The sequence below is a fragment of the Falco rusticolus genome, chromosome 5 (genome assembly GCF_015220075.1).
Source record: "Falco rusticolus isolate bFalRus1 chromosome 5, bFalRus1.pri, whole genome shotgun sequence".
In the NCBI taxonomy this organism is placed as follows: domain Eukaryota; kingdom Metazoa; phylum Chordata; class Aves; order Falconiformes; family Falconidae; genus Falco; species Falco rusticolus.
The window spans coordinates 42501283-42518310 of NC_051191.1; the positions used below are offsets into that span (position 1 = coordinate 42501283).

The window sequence follows — 17028 nt, forward strand, 5'->3', positions numbered from 1 at the left end:
AAAGCTCCTCCTATCTCTAAGAACCAAAATTTCAGTTGCAAACTTCTCTAATTTCAGGTGTTAGAAATAGGACTCCTGAATGTTTTAGTATTTGAGGCTCCATCTCTATTTATGAAATGTTTTACAATTTTTGACATAAAATTAAAGTCAGTAGATGCAGTATTGTCCCACTGTATCATGAAAACCACCACTATATTGTGCTGGTAGAATTTTATGAATATTAGATGTGTCTATACTATAGAATTTTGTCTTTAGTGTCTCTTCTAAAGGGCATATTCCCATTCTTCTAATCATGTTGATGCACAAATAGATGGTTGATACATTTTTTATAATCTAGAGATATTATTAATTCTATATACCAAATCAGAATAGACAAAGAAAAATTCTAAGTCCAGATCTGTCTTTTTGCAAGCTTTTAATTATGGCACTCATTCTAGTAAGTATGCTTCCTTATAGTTTCATCATTCACATCTAGTAATTTGTTGTGTTTGCACAAATAAATTAAAGCCATACAAAGAGCATAATTGACCTTGGAATGCATAAGACTGACAATGGTTAAATGAATTAACATGGGAGGTCATCTTACCTGCCAGGCAGAAGATAAACCAGGGTGTAATAAGATGATAGATGAAGAGCCACATGGTTATCTTCTGTTCAGCAATTATCTCAAAAGGAATTGTGCCTTGCAATACCAGCATTCAGAGAGCTAAAAATACCTGATTACAGACAAAGGAAAAGGAGTGAATAATTCTGACATAAGGCTTTATCTCACATCACATTGCACTTGCCAGGTTATCTGTCTAAACTGAATACTTAAGGTTAATATAGGGTCTCTTGAATACTAAATGCATTATCAAATTTGCTGGATCGAGTTAATGATCTCATTTATTCAGAAAGCATACCGTTTAAGAGCACTCATATTTTCCAGTGATAGTAAGTAATATGGTAAATGTTAATACTGAATATCCTCTTTTAGACTCATCTTCCAAAACCAGATCCCCTCTCTGTGAACACTTCACATTATTAGAAATATTAAAATATTACATAATTTGCAATAAAATAAGGCAAGTCCAGTCCTATCCTCCTCCATCTCAGTAAATACTACATTACAATTAATGATTTCAAAGTCTGTAAAAAGAAAATTACAGTGCAACTGAATTACATTAATCTTTTTCAGGATTAATTTATTTTGTCTAGTGTATCATTCCTTTACAACTTTTAACATAGAATTCATGATCTTCTGGAAAGGCGGTATTAAGTTTTATGAGTTTCCTTTTAAAAGTTGAATATAATCATTATTATATTCATAATTCATTCAGAGAAACGCTGCCTGTATATATACTAAAACCAAGCTAAAGAAACATGCATCTTCTTTTGAATATTCTAAGATGTGAGAAAACATTTTTCAGAATACTTCCATAACATTTTTTACTTCATTCAATCAGAATATTTTGCTAGCGTTTTATTTCTGGCTGGTGGCTGTTACATATTTCTTTAGAGTAATAGGGCATCATGTTTGCAGTGTGCAGTTCTCCATTTTGTTTAATGGATTTCTTGTCATGCATATATAAACGCATCCTTTACATCTTGTTCACACTACTCTTGATTTGTTCTGCTGTAGCACCGGTTAAGTTACAACCTTCACACAAAGCAAGGCTTCCAGCTTATCACTGACAGAATATTGTTGCACCTCAGGCACATGCCAATACCATCCATTCCTCTCAGTATATTCATTCTGTTACTATTTCATTGTAAAATATGCTTATACGTACTCGAATACCCTTCAGCAACATGCATCCTAGCATGTGTTGCATGCTAATATGGCATTGACACTTTTTGGAAGATGCAGTTTTGGTGCTACTGATTTGCAGTTTCCCATGCCAAGTACCAATGACTCCGATAAGCAGCTTCTACCGTTTACCAAGAATCTTGTTCTTTCCAGGTCAGAATTGTTATTAAATTCTTCCCTTTTTCCAAAATCCAAAAGTTTTAGATCTTGTTTTGAAACTGCTCTTTTTGCCACTTCCAACACCAAGAAATGGACAGCTTTGCATTTTAAGACAGGCTGTCTCAGTGCACGTGTCTCACGTCTCTCCTTGAGGTGGTTAGGAACATGTCTCAGCCATCAGGGACTTAAACTTGTCTGCTCTTTCTCAGAAAAATGCTAAGAAGATGTTTATTTGAACCTGCCTCAAACAGTGAGCTTTCCTTAGAAGAGTTTCATAGGGTGTTTTGCATACCGTTAGGAAAATGGCAAGAAATATCACAAACTTTTGGCTCAGGAATTACAGGAGCTGTTGCACTTCACAGTCTTCCCTTTTTAAGCAGATTAAATCTTCAATAAAAAGGTCAAAAATGTATTAGTTGTAAAGACCCTAAAATCATGGCTGTTACATGAAAACAGTGCTCAGCAAAACAAGAGCTAAAGGGTGATCCCCAGAACTGAGATACATTTAGAAATACTCCCTGGAAAAAAAAGCTCATATGTTGGCAATAAATGCGTGTGCTTACTGTAGCTGGATCCAGGGGGAAGAATTTAATAAATACTTTTACCCTCCAGCTTCTGTTGGCACTGAAGTTTCTTTAGACTCTCTCAGTCAAAAGATACTCACAACTATTTCAGGGATCTACCTTAAGTGACCAACATATGAAGTACTGAGTCCCTGTGATTCCTCCCAAAGACAGCGGTAGGTTAGATCAACAAATGCCTGTATACTTTTTCTGCAGTCATCCCCTGGCTACAAAGCTTCTTGTGCTATGACACTGCCTCACCTGGAACACTTATTTCGAAGTGACACGAGTTAAATTGCATAGTTACCCTGAGATAATGCACATAATTAAACAGCAATGAAATAGCAACTCTGTTGGGAACAACAGTAATTACACAGTAACTCATGGTGATAATAACTGTGTTCAAATGTATTGACAGAGAAAACTGTTAAGAGTCAACCTCTGTTCTCTCTCCGACATTACAGGCATAGACAGAAGATCCCCCCTCCCTCTCTTCTGCAGAATGCAGGTTCGATTTTGGAAAGTTACAATGTCCTTTAGCTCTCCAAAAATCCTATTCCGTTGGCTCAGAAAAAATGGTTTGAACACTGGTTCAAATTACACTACATAAGAATTGTGTCAGTAAATGCTATAAATACCTCATTTTATTCAGATACAAAAATATCCACCCTGCCAGGATTACAATCCTTTCCTTGCTCTCAGTTGTTTTGGCTGAGTGGGTTCTGTATATATAGCACATCCATCCCTCCTGATTCATCTCAGCTTGTGGATGAGAAGTGAGGCTGTTTCACATCGCTCTGCTGAATTTTGGCAGAACTGCCTGCTACGAGATGAGACAGCATGCAGGTTGATCTGTATGTCTGAAGTGGTGTGGCTGTACGTGATGTTACCCCCAGCTACCCAACGAGTCCAGGCGTATTTGAGGTAGCAGCACTTGCGCCGGAGGCAGCACTGTGGGCTGCAGTGCTCATGCGTCGTCATCTACTGCCTCACTTGCTTTACAGCTTTCTACCTTTTTTTCTTTGCAGACCGAGAAGGATCTTGTTGCCTAAGTAAAAATCATTCCTGAACAGAAGACTAGTCATTGGTACAACTCACTTTTCTCCCCTGTAAAAACAGAGAGCGATTGCATGCCTGGACATACTCCTTTTACTCCACACAGTATACTACCCTTCTTTCCTCACAATGAAGCATCATAATTTTAGCAAACAGTAAGACATTTTTAAAATACATAATAAAATAAGCAGGCATTTAACTGCAACTGTGTCAAGTGTAATTACCATCTAATGTGCACTAACACATTTAGGTCCCTTTTGACTGCTCAGTTTCCCAAAAGAGCCAGTCATCACTACAGGGCCTTTGCCTTGCTAGATTCAAGAGAACTCCTTCTGGTGAGCTGTCTGGAGTGCAATCCTCCCAAAAAAGGGGGGGGAGGGGGGGGGAAACCAGGCCATTGGCTGCTGGATAGGAAGCACATTCAATTTTGAACACAGACACCTCCTAGAACTCTTCTGGAAGCTTGCAGTGTCTCATGATGCTTTACTAGAGCGACAGATATTTTCAGGACACAAGGGTAGACCTGCCTTTCTGTACTACCCAATTGTAAGGATCTTTAATCTCTCAAAATGTACTTTAGGAATTTTTTTACATTTTCCTCAGTATTCTGTGTGGCTTTCTTCAGGTCCTCACCACACACTTTGGCCTTTATTAAGGAGAAAAAGACACTTGTTTTACAGCTATGATCTACTTAATCCAAACATGCAGATGACATCATTATTTTGCAAGGACATAAAGCATTCATAGTGCAGACAGAAAAAAAATTACAAACAGCAGGTAATGGGAGTCAGTTGAACAAAGATCATACCATCAAAAGCAGGGCAAACAGGCTACAAAACGTACTAGATTTTAAATCAAGGGGTGGAATAGACAAAGGAAAGCAAAGCAACAGTGGGGGATGTTTAAGGGGTGAAAAGGAAACAAAGAAACAGAACAGGCAAATGATGCGTGGGAGGATGGAAGCTATAAACCAACCCAAAAGGGCAGTCAGAAAGAAAGGCAGAGGGAAAGAGATGGAGGTGGAGATGTAGGTAGATGAAGGTGCATGAGGATCAGCAGTTGCCTCTGTCAGTAAATTTCCACGTTTACCACAGCAGCATCTTCCCTGAACCTCCCTGGCCGAGGTTTTCAGAGGGAGCAGCATGATGGCTGCATCAGCCCCTGACATCCACTCAGGGCTCTCCTCAGGAGCCCCAGGTGCTGAACAGGCAGAGAGGAGACAAAGGGAAGACTTTAGGAGCTCTGGCTTGGTACACTTAGCTAGAAGAGGTAAATCTAGATGCTTGTTATGATTCTCATTTCCTGGTATCCACATTCAAGTTTTAGAATTGGTAGAGATTCTGTCCAGATTAGACTATAAATAAATACAACGATCTAGAAGAAATCTCTGGTTCTCCACCCTTTTTCAAAACTTGAATATATAAAATTGCAATAATTCACTAGTAAATTAACACAGTGGCAAGTTATAATCAGAGCCACGCAATACTTCAACCTAATCAGTATTTTGTATTTGTTTTTACTTCAGGTTCTTCTAGTGATTTTACTAAGCATCTAATTGATAATTATCATGATTTTCTTAAAAGGTATGGCATATTGTGCTATGATAACTAACTCCTCATAAATCTTATTAGTTGCTCAGTATTTAGAATTACCAAGAAACTTTTGAATTTAACAAACATAATGATGTACACTGCATATTATGTATGGCATGACCCTTTGTCCTTTTCTACTATTTGGTCTTTGCAATCTAATTTTGTGATCAATCAATAAGTTTTGGCATTCTAGGTTAGACTGTACCATTAGAAAGGCCAATAATCTTTTTCAAAAGTCTGGCTTCTCAATCATCACCCACAACCCCTTTATTTACTTCTGAAACCAATACCTTAGCCACTAGCATTTACTAGTCTTCCGTATTACCAGAAAGGTGATGACAGTCACGTTCCTTGCCACTGCACAGATTTATCCTATTACAATGGTCTGGGATTAGTGTAAGTAAACTTCCAAGCCAGACCTGCTCCTATAGCACTGCTGCATCAACAGAAGATTTTAGATGTTCTGTTTTGCATTTGCTGTCATAGAATCACAGAACAATTTTGGTTGGGAAGGACCTTAAAGATCTTCTAGTTCCAACCCCCTGCCATAGGCAGGGACACCTTCCGCTAGACCAGGTTGCTCAAAGCCCCATCCAACCTGGACTTGAACACTTCCAGGGATGGGGCATCCACAGCTTCTCTGGGAAACCTGTTTTAGTGCCTCAACGCCCTCATAGTAAAGAATTTTTTCCCTATACCTAATCTAATTCTACCCTCTTCCAGTTTAAAGCCATTCCCCCTGTCCTATCACTACATGCCCTTGTCAAAAGTCCCTCTCCAACTTTTTTGCAGGCCCCCTTTAGGTACTGGAAGGCTGTTAATAAGGTCTCCCCAGAGGAGAGACCTTATTTTTGCTTCTTCAGGCTGAACAACCCCAACTCTGTCAGCCTGTCTTCATAGGAGCGGTGCTCCAGCCCTCTGACCATCTTCATGGCTATCTCTTAAAGTCCAAAAATGGCTTTGGTTCCCTTCTCAAAGGCTTGTAGGAAATTCATTTCCTTTTGATCAGCTTTGCTTTTTATAATGATACCTTTCATTTTTGACAGATTTGTTCAAGTGGAAACAGAAGTACAAATCCACCGACCCCAATACTGCCCACTGGCCCAAACAGTCTGCCACCAACAGTCGTGCTTCTAGTATTTTTCACATCATTCTATTTAAAGAATATATCTACTCTCTCCATGAATGAAAGCCATATAAGAAGCCCTTGTATTTGTTGACCCATAAATAAAACTCTTCTTGAACAGAATTTATACTTTCAAGGGCAACGTGCAGTAACGTGCACCACTAAACTGGAGAAAAGAGCAGTCTTATCCCTGCCCCCAGTCACGCAAAAGGATTTTTTTCGACTGCTTACAGGTGCTAAAAAAATAAATTAAAAAAAACCCAAGATCAGTTCATTAATAGATTTAGACAGGCTAAATTAGCAAGTGATTCTACCATTAGTGGACAATTCAACCAGCTCTGTATTTTTGCTTAATAAACATTGACTTGGAAACATGAAGAACAAGCATCTCAGAGGTGATGAGGACTCCAGGGTTGTTACAGGGCTTGGCCCAAATTTCAATGGGAAACCTTAACTTTAGAGTGCAATACAAAACTCCCGTTTGTTGCAGCACTCTCAAAACCAGCCATCTGCAACAAGGCTTTTACCATCCCATACCAAGTTAACTTCAATAAGTAGTTCCCACTCCTTGCCCTGACACAGCCACCAATCCCCCACAAGGTCTCAAAGATCCATCTACTGTTTGTGCTGTTTCTTCATACTCTTCAGGCCAGTCCCTCTGCTGCCTTCTCCTTGTCTCTCCACCTCCAGGGTACTCTCTCTCCTAGCTTTGCTTCTTCCAGATCTCTCTTCATTGGCTGCTCCCCTGAGAGCTATTTAACCACTTAACAGGAAGCCAGCCCACAGCTGTATAATATCAATGTTAATTAACCCAGCTTCATTCCTCTACATCCATTCTTTTACAAATATTTATAAATTTACTCTTTGTGCCTTCTTTTCCACTTCAACTCTCATGTCTATATGCTTACAAGAACTAACATCCTGGCACAGTGATGACCTGCAATATACTCTGGCTCAGCATTACCCTTTTTCTCCCGTCCCTGCCCCCTTCTTTGGAAACTATGACTTCTCTCCAATAATCAAGCACCAAAAAGACAATAAATTCCTTCTCTAGATATGTTTTGAGCCACGCCTTCTGCACTTGAAAGCAATAGCGCCTATTCTACAAAGCAAGAAAACAGCACCTATAAGAAGAAACAAAACCACCAAATAAATTGGCAGAAGATTGTTATAAGATCCATAAGGTACCAGGGGTCTGAATGGCAACCTTACTGTTACAAGATGTCAGTTTTCCATGGCAATTTTCTAATGCATCATTTTTTCAAGTAGGACGACATGCTAGTAGTTAATCAAACTGTGACTTTAACTCTCCTGCTTCCTTTATATTTACACATCAAACAATTCAGACCTCAAGAATCAGTAACTTCTTCCATCAGTTGCTCAGTAGGCACTTTCGCTTTTTTGTTAAGCAATTAAGAAGCCCTATGGGACTTGACTTTGCTTGCCTGCTACATTATCATCCTTCCTACTTTCATTTTTTTCATGCTTTATTTTGGCTTTCTGTTATTTTGTCCTTTCAAGTAGTTCATGTAACTAATGAGATGTCTTATTTTTCTTACTTGCATCCACAGATTCATTATGAATGAACATTAATTCTTTTCCGTACAAGGGTTTTACAGCAGTCACACATCTAACTCATCTTGCAGTTAATCAACAACTCTGTAATGAAGGGTCATCCAGCATTGCTATTATAAAAATATTAGCAAGGTTAAGTATCTTCTCATTTGTGGTAAGATCAACAATTCAGCATTACTATTAATTATGAATACAGTTTGGTTACTTTTCTCGAGTCACTATGCTGCAAAAAGGGTTTTGAAATACCTTCAGATAATGAAGTGTTGCTTAGCGGTACTTAAACACTGTCTTTAATCATCATGTCAGCAGCAAAGGGTCAGGCAGTCAGTCCTCCAAGTCCCTATTCACACTGTTTGCCCTATCAGCAACTGGCTGTTCTTTCTTCTAAGGTAATAAATAAAGAAAAAGACCACTTACTGCTACCGTAACTCACAGGCATTACTCACACTTTTCTGAAAGCATGCTCTAAGGGCTTTGCTGCTTAAAGATCGCCTGATAAAATTTTTCAGCAAACAAAAATCAATAACCCCCCTGCCAAGTACCAAGCACCACACAGAACAACATACTGCTCTCTTCTTATTCTTACAAGTAGCTTCCATTCGGATCTTAAATCCTAATTAGTTTAACTTTGACTCCAAGATAATCAAATACACCCAAGACTAAAACCCAGCATGAAAAAAAATCAGCCATGAATACAAATAAATACCCATTATTAAAACTGGGCATTCTTTCCTACAATAGAGGACTTTTTGGTTGCTTTAGCCAACAACTTTAAAGGGACAAACCCCATTAACTTCTCCATTAAAATTAAGTGTATAATTGCTGTCATCTTTTGGAGTTTCAATTTTGTTAAAGTTCATAAAAGAAAAGAACAGACTACTCAGAATATCATCTTGAAATTAAATCTTAAATAGAACAATTTCTAAGAAAAAAATCATTTGATGTTTCAAAAAAATGAAACAAGATTATATGAAAATCTTTATCACACTCCTGGCATTTTCTATCTGATTTTCACATTTTCTTGAACTTAGTAATACCTTGTTATTCAACAATAAATTAAGATATGGGAATGAATTGTGTATTCAATGAGTTCATAGCAGATGTATTTATATACATAAAAATTTAACAGTTTATCCATATAATCTGTAACACGCGCCACCCTATAACATACTTCCTATTGTACAGCCAAAGAGAAGCTCAGTGGGAGATTTCATCTTCAAACTGCATGTTTCCTAGCAACTCTCTTTATATCAGAGTAGCTTTTTTTAAAAAATTACATCAATCACTTGGAACTGTTGAGAATGCTTAAAAACATCTCTTTCATCCTGTGAATAAACAGTTTGAATCAGACTAGCAGCTGCAAAAAGGAGAAAAAAAAGAAAATTAATTCAATGTTTACTAGAATTTGCTGGTGGGTTTTGGAATAATACATTATTTGTGCCTTTTGGTTTTAAGCTTACACATTTCCGAATAGCTATTGGTGAGGTCCATGGGCATTTTTTTACAGGTTTGAGCAGCCATCCACCATCTCAAAGATTCTCTGTGGTTTAGAGACTGCTTTTCAAGGATACTTACTCATGAGGTAAACTTAGATGTATTCTGAATATTTTAAAAGACAAATGATGGTTACTATTGGTTTCCTTCCCTGTAACTAAAGCATTGTTTCTGTAATCTTCAGATTTGAAAACAAAACCCAAAAAACACAACCCCCAAACTTTTCTTGAAAACTTAGTTAATCACCTGTTAATGATCTGTTGATCCTTTCCAAGCACGTATTCTCTATCAACCCCAGTACAGCCTCAGAAGAACACAGCATCTACAAAAATCTCTCTTAACACTTAGTCAGCAAGGTGTGTGACACGTGGATGGGTACCATCAGAACAGCTTTTGGAGGAATCCCTGTGTCAGAACTGCTACTCCTGAGAGACACCAGAAATCACATCTTCCCATACTGATCAAAGAATTTTGATGTCCTGACTGCACTTAGATTAAATCAAGGTGGACTGGGGAGGAACAAAGGTGGAAAAATGGATGGGTAAGGGGACAAGAGGGCCCTCGCCTCTCTCAAGCAGCTGGATTTGGCAACCCCCGACAAAAACAACCAAAAAGTTCAGTGAGATGCAGCTGACCCTGAATTTCCACAATGATGTGCAGTATTGGCTCCACAAGTGCATGTTTTATCTCTGCAATAAAATACATCTGAAAATGCCAGTATTTTAACTTTGTAATACAATGGTGTTTATTCAGACAGAAAGTAAAGTATGAGAATTATATTATGAAGAGTATGACTAATCAGTTTAATGACTGAATCCAGAGACCATTTAAAATAACTTCTAAGCAATTAACAGGTCTATAAATAAAGCAAAAAGAGAGAAGCAGTTGATTTTATACATCCAAATCATTCTGCTTTGTGTTTTACTCTTAAATATCAGAAGAAAAAAGTGAAATAAAAAAACAAGCCAGTGTACGAAAGCCAAAGACCTGATGTACTGAAGTGCTTGCAAACATTTAATATAAGATGAACGCTTACTGAAAAACCACAAGAAGCACTCATCAATTTGCAGGACTGAAAACTGCATTGTAGAGATCTTGTTCCAAGTTCCATATTGTTGTGACAAAAAAATACATTTTGATATGCAAAAAAATACAGCTTAGGCAAATCAGCCACACACAGAAAAAGCCATTTTCTCTTCGGTTATCAAAGTTGCATAATTCCATTCCAATAGACTAATTTCAAATAATTACAAATGTTTTAGTTGATAACTATTCTGTTGAACATAACATATGAGAGTATTCTTTCACAGATGCTATTTTGGTATGGCAATAAGCCAAGAAATCAAAATAACCTTCTCATTTAGAAGGTGTTGATTGCAAAGTAGTGCTGTAACATCCTGTAGCAACTCCATGTTCTTCCAAGCAATAAAACAGAGTCCCCACAGACTCCATTAAACAATTGCCTACAGGTCCCGCACAGCTATTCTCTAATTATTGCATTTCTGATATGGACCTGGAAGTGGTCACACCAAGGAACATGTTGTCTCCAACACAGGAGCTTTCCCTGTTGAGGAGCTCCTAACAAAACAGGTATAAAGAAAACCACAGTAAAATATATCTGAAAGAGATAATATTTTCAAAACATGCATCCTACCTGTTTTGATTAAATCTCTAATTTGAAAGTATGAGATGTGGTATGTAGTTGTGTTGGGGTTCATGTGCTTACTACTCCATTTTTTAGCAAACAGAGTTCAAACATTACAATGCCTGTTTTATTTGCTTACTAAAACTTGAACAGACTTTACCAAAATCTTCTTAAATTTTAATATTTTCCTCTATTATGTCCTATATTTTTCATAGTTTGGCCAAAGAGTAATACTTCCTAATTCTTGATGCCCAACTTTTGGGTAAAAAAATAGAATTATTATTATATTTTAATTTTTCAATTAAATTAGGTTTATTTGGGGGTTATATATAATCAAAAGTATTTGACAAACAAGGTTTGCCATTTAAATTGTACTGTTAAGTACTCACACAATAGTAACCGTTCTGATTTTTCATTGCCTGGCCCCACAACTGAAGGGCAATATACACTTGTTATGTAAGGAAAGGGAAAGCACGTCACCACCTGCAGACCTTGTTCTACCCAGTAAAAGCCAAGTAATCAGTATATTTTCTGATACCTTAGGTGGTATGTTACTGCATCTACAATTAGGAACACCCACACATTAATGTCTTCAAAGAAAATCAACCACAGATGCTTTAATCTGTTAACTTTTACACATACTTTCTACTGTGCTTGCCTTTATCCTTCTTCCCTGAACTCTTCCTCCAAGTGCTCAACTTAATTGCCTCAGATATTCAATTGAACTAATTTAACTGGAGGGGCATGTAACACATACAATATACCTGGAAAATAAATTTATAAAATTACCTCCCTGGTGTACAGCTGTGATGACAAGAGAACAGACAAAATCTTACTCACAGTAACCAATATCAGAAATTGAAATAGCCTCATTATCTTCATTGGCATCACTGTGGCTTTATACTGATGAAGATACAATGAGAACATAGTCCAGCATGCATTATTAGTACATTTTAAAAGGCAATGTGAAAGATGCTGCTATTAATAACTACCAAAAATTGCTGTGTATCACATTCTGTGGTCTGCTAATGCATCTATCAAATGAATTATTATGGCAACACAAATTTGATCATTTGGTCTTTCTGTTTCTCAAAATGTTACAATAAATTATTTTTTAAACTTACAACATTTGTACTGTAATATTAATTAAGTTCTGAAACATTCTGAGAACTTCGGGGGTCTCCTTTTGATTAAAAAAAAATCTAATTCTCATTACAGAACCAACAATATGAAAAAAAATCTTTTAATGGGGGCAATGACTGCAAAATACTTGATATACATAATTAAACTCACCAGGCATTTTGCAATGCAGTTTTGCAGATCACCTTTTTCTTCTCATTAACACAGAGCTGTGAAGCACAGATAGCTGCTGTGCTGGTGGTATAACTGAAAATTCCTTTTCTAATATTGAAATTTGACAGTAAGTCAGTATTAACTGAGAGACGGCATCTTACATAACTATTTGAGTTGATAGTTTATTTTAATGCTGCAATTTAGCTTTTCTTTTATAGTAATCACAGAAACGCATTGGCAACTTTGAAGAGCTAAAATTTCAGTATTTGTGAGCTGTCACTGGACCTAAAGTCCAAATTTTTGCAAATCATTCTTTGGACTCTTCAGCAGAAACAAGATGACAAAGAGAGACAGGAGCATACAGTCCTTTGTCAGTATGGCATATGGGGCTGAAGGATTGAAATAGAAGCACAGTGGAACAAAGGAAATAATACGATGATTTAGTACCTCAGGTCCAGGAAATCAGGAATAATTTCTGTGTGATCATTTTGATATGTGCATTTCAAAGCTGTTACTTTTCAAATTTTACTCTGGCTTTACACTTTCTTAGATTAGAAACAGAATTAAGATCAGATACCAGGACATAAAAAATGTTAAAAGCTCAATGTTTGAGAGGTATGTCAGGTTTTCTACGGGAATAAAGTGTTACGTGATTTTTATGAAGAGATGAGCTTCAGAAGACGTGCAGCAACCTTCGCTCCAGGAGGCACCAGCTCCCCTAATACAGCCCATACCAAAGACAGCTTTAAGACCTACCCCAACAATGAAGCTTCCTTCCTGCTTTTTCCTGTATCGTAGCACTGCAGTGCCTATTTGCTTGGTGTGAGCAGACTACCCAATCGTTTACAATAATCAAATAAGCTGAATTCTATGGATATTTATTGTGGATGGAAAAGAGCAAATGACAGTCCAAGCATCAGCAATAAAGTGATAAATAATGTACATTAATGTACCTCTGTTGTATGCGAGAATTGAATAAATGCTAAATTTCTCCTGTTTGACATGGGCAAAGCCCCTCTGCCTGTAACTACTGTAACATGGTCGAGAATGGATTTATTGACATAGACAAAAAGAAAAACTCTCTCCACCTAGTTTTCATACTTGACACTTGAGATTACAGTTGAGGAGGTTATTTACGGCACACTGCTATACTCTTCCAATAAATAACGTGGGGAAAATGCTTTATTCTTGCCTACATGTCTTATCAGAAGAAAAGCAATTAGACTGAAGAGAAAAACAGAGAAAGCACGGGTTTTTTTCTTTGTTTACCATTAATCTTCCTCTGTCTTGATCTGTGTTTTGCAGGACAGAGTTTAAAGAAACCAGCTACTAATGTCCAAGATTACTATTCACAAAATAATACAGTGCTATGTCTATAACATATAATAGGTCAGATTATTTCATTAATTGCTCATATGTTTTTACCACTACTATATTATGCTTCATAGCACATCTAAAAATTATTTGTTCTAACACACTTTTAGTGTTCTTAATAAAAATGCTTGCATTTAGCAGTTCACATTTATATGGCAAAGACTGTGAACCTACAATGTAAACCAAATGCATTTGAATTAAATATGGAGAGAAATGGTCAGGTAATAGTCTTAAGTGACCCATATCAAAAGGTCTGGGTCTCCATTATGTTCTGAAATGTGTGACACATCCTATGTCCCATAAATTTGATTTAAACCACTTAGCTAAAATAAAATGTAAAAACCATAAAGATCTACAGTTATTAATACTAAACTAAGCAAAGCAATATATTTGGAAATCAAAGCTACATAAACAAGCTAGTGTCAAAATAATAAAACAAAATACCAAATCAGTTAAATCTTCACATTGGCATCACATTATCAAGTAATCAATTCTTTTAAATTTGAAGGATTATCTGCAAATGATTACCTGCTGTTGTGAAACAATTTAATGAATTTGACTAAAATCTGTATGTATTTTGAAGATATTTTGAACAGCTTTGTATCCAAACCCAAATACATATCTTGAAGATGGTTCTAAAGGTTTATTTAGTATTTAAACCACAAGCGTGTTGTTACTGATTCTGCAGATTTCATTTTTCACTTTCTATGTGGTATATAACCCACTGCTCTTCCCAATTCCCAACAGACACAGGATAGATATTAAAAGAATACTAAGGTGGAAGAAGTCTGACAGTTCTTGTTAGGCTCTTACAGCAGGCATTGTAAAAGTCTCTTTCAATTCAAGAAGACACTTTAATGACTGTCTTTTTGAGACGGCATTTTAGGGTCATTTTGATGCAGGAAACTTCCTTTCTCATGTCCTCCCTTTCAGAACTTTATTGACGTTCGTGCTACCAGGCAGGCACACAAGTGCATGCTACAGCCAAAGCTCTGAAGTCTTGGGTATTTCCCATCTAGTAACACCAAAGGAAGAAGACGGAAAAGGAAATTACATTTCACAGGAGTTTTTTGACCTGTTCCGCTTGATACCATTTATTATTTGGGAATAAATGTAAAATCAGTCCTGCTATAATTGCAAATGAAAAAAGTCTGGTTTTAACAAAACCCCCCCACACAATTAACAATAAGAACAAAGCAGCCACAGTGCTCTTCAATGCTTAGAAAACCACGGCATTCAGCGCAGAAAGGAATAAATTATGGAGGTCATAAACCAGAATTGGTGTGCTCTGGATAGCAGCAACTCTGAAAAGCATCTAGGGGATACAGTGGACAAGCCATTTAACCGGGGTTTCCAGGACAATGCTGTGGCTAAAAGAACTGTGTGACCCTGAGGGATTAAATGACTAAGTACAGCTATGTGAATTTGCTCATTAGAAATCAGCAAATTTGCTTAGAACTAGCATGACTGATATTGTAACACTAAATAATTATGATGCTGATGTAAAATATACATAGATACATACATACATATATACAAACACACAAAAAAAGGAGTGGAGAAAGTGCCTTATGCCAAGAACCTTCCTTGTTCAACTTGTCTGGCATAAGAAGGAGACGACTGAGAAATATCATCCCTACAGGATATAATTATGGGATGAAAATACTGGAGACAAAAGGGTCCTTTAATCTACTAGAGAAAGGCATAATAAAAACATAAAGCTGAAAATTGATTCTGGAGTGATTTAGAGAGGATATATCCTGAAATTTTAGTAAAGAACACAGTGACATTCCCAGTTCCTGACATCTTCAGTAATGACTACATACTTCTTGCAGGGCATGAAGTACTGGGCTCAGCACTGAGGCAGCAAGTTGAACTTACTGACCTACCTCTGAGCTCTCACTGTCTTTTGAGAACTCAAGCTGCAGAAAGAAGGTAGATGACTACGTTCTGGCACAGCGTTTCCCCACAGTGGGATCCTGTGTTTTCAGATTGGCAAGCCTTGTTACCTGTTCCCAAAGCCAAGACCTCCAGTTCTACTCCATTGTATAGCACCTCCTCTTACTGTTTTCAGGGAAGGCCACTGTTAGACCACAAATTAAATTGCTAGGCTCCAGTGAGGTCCAAAGTAGGTAAGTTTTTAGTAAGCAGCAATTTTTATCACTCGTAACAAGCAAAAAACCACTGACCTACTTCATGTTTAAATATTGCAAACAGTTGCGGAAACTGCAGACAAAACTCTGACCAAGAGGTCAAAAATACAGAAAGAACTGATTGTAAAAAAATTCTTGATAATAGCTACATCCATAAAAAAAGGTCTTGAGATTATATTAGGTTATGAATTACCTTGAAAGATGCTCCCTTTGCACTGAAATAAACCATCTGCATGAAAAAGATCTTTATAACTTAACAGCCATTCAGCATTCCATCAGCAGCAAGATTAAAAATAGATTGCAAGGTACAATGGCTAGATGTCACTGCTTCTCTCTTAACAAACAAGCTTCATGGTACATTTTAAGTTTATGCAATAGACCATATGTCAAACAGCTTATTTTGAGAAATTTTCATCTTGATACTTCGAATGTTAAAGATTTTCAAGATTGGGTTTTAGACCTATTATAAAAATCATAATTTTCAAATGTTACTTTGGGTGCTCTCTCCTTTCCTTTTTTCTAAGTATTTTACTCATTCCCACCAATGCATTTAGCACTGACATTTCAAACCTCATTGCTCTAGAGGAAATGCTACTCACTCCCAGATCTTCTATGCTTCCATTCCTCCCCCAACTGCAACTCCTTATGTTGCCCTTTTTTCTTTTTTTAACCCATTTTTGCCTATATCCAAGCACACTCAGATGAACACATGCATACTCATTCCATTTCTTGTACAAATCTGTCTAACGCTGGGATCCAGGAACTTGATGCTACTGGTTGGCAGGTATTAGCTGACACGCTGGAAGTTAAGTACTCTGTGATATGCACCCTATACCATAAGGCATGCTTTCTGACACTTTCACTATTCTCATGATTTTTCTGTGAAGCCCCCCCCAGATATTTTAAAATCTGCCTGAAAGGCATCTGCTGTGTTTTTCTCAATCTTATGTAGTATTTCCTAGTTTATTGTAATTGAACATCAGAGAAGGCATACTTACACATAGCACTAAGATACTGATTATCTCTGTGATTTCCCACATCTTTTAAAGCCATTCATCCCATGGAGAAGATAAACTAAGCCCCAGAAATTTCCGACTTGTACAGATATCTACCTGGGGTGGGAGAAGAAATGAAAACCCCCGGAACTGCTAGTCTGAATATCTTTCCATTCTGCTCTGCATTGTAGCTATTCAGTACTAAGGAAGAAAC

At 37.1% G+C, this 17028-nt stretch overlaps 1 protein-coding gene across 1 annotated transcript in view; it reads right to left on the reverse strand.

Annotated features, from left to right (window-relative positions):
* CNTN1 (contactin 1) overlaps window positions 1-17028 on the reverse strand; it is a 244415-nt gene that overhangs the window by 89919 nt on the left and 137468 nt on the right. Inside the window, exon 4 of the mRNA XM_037390093.1 lies at window positions 587-716. Within this exon, the coding sequence (XP_037245990.1) occupies window positions 587-698 (112 nt within the window). The 5' untranslated portion in view covers window positions 699-716. The remainder of the gene's footprint in view (window positions 1-586; window positions 717-17028) is intronic.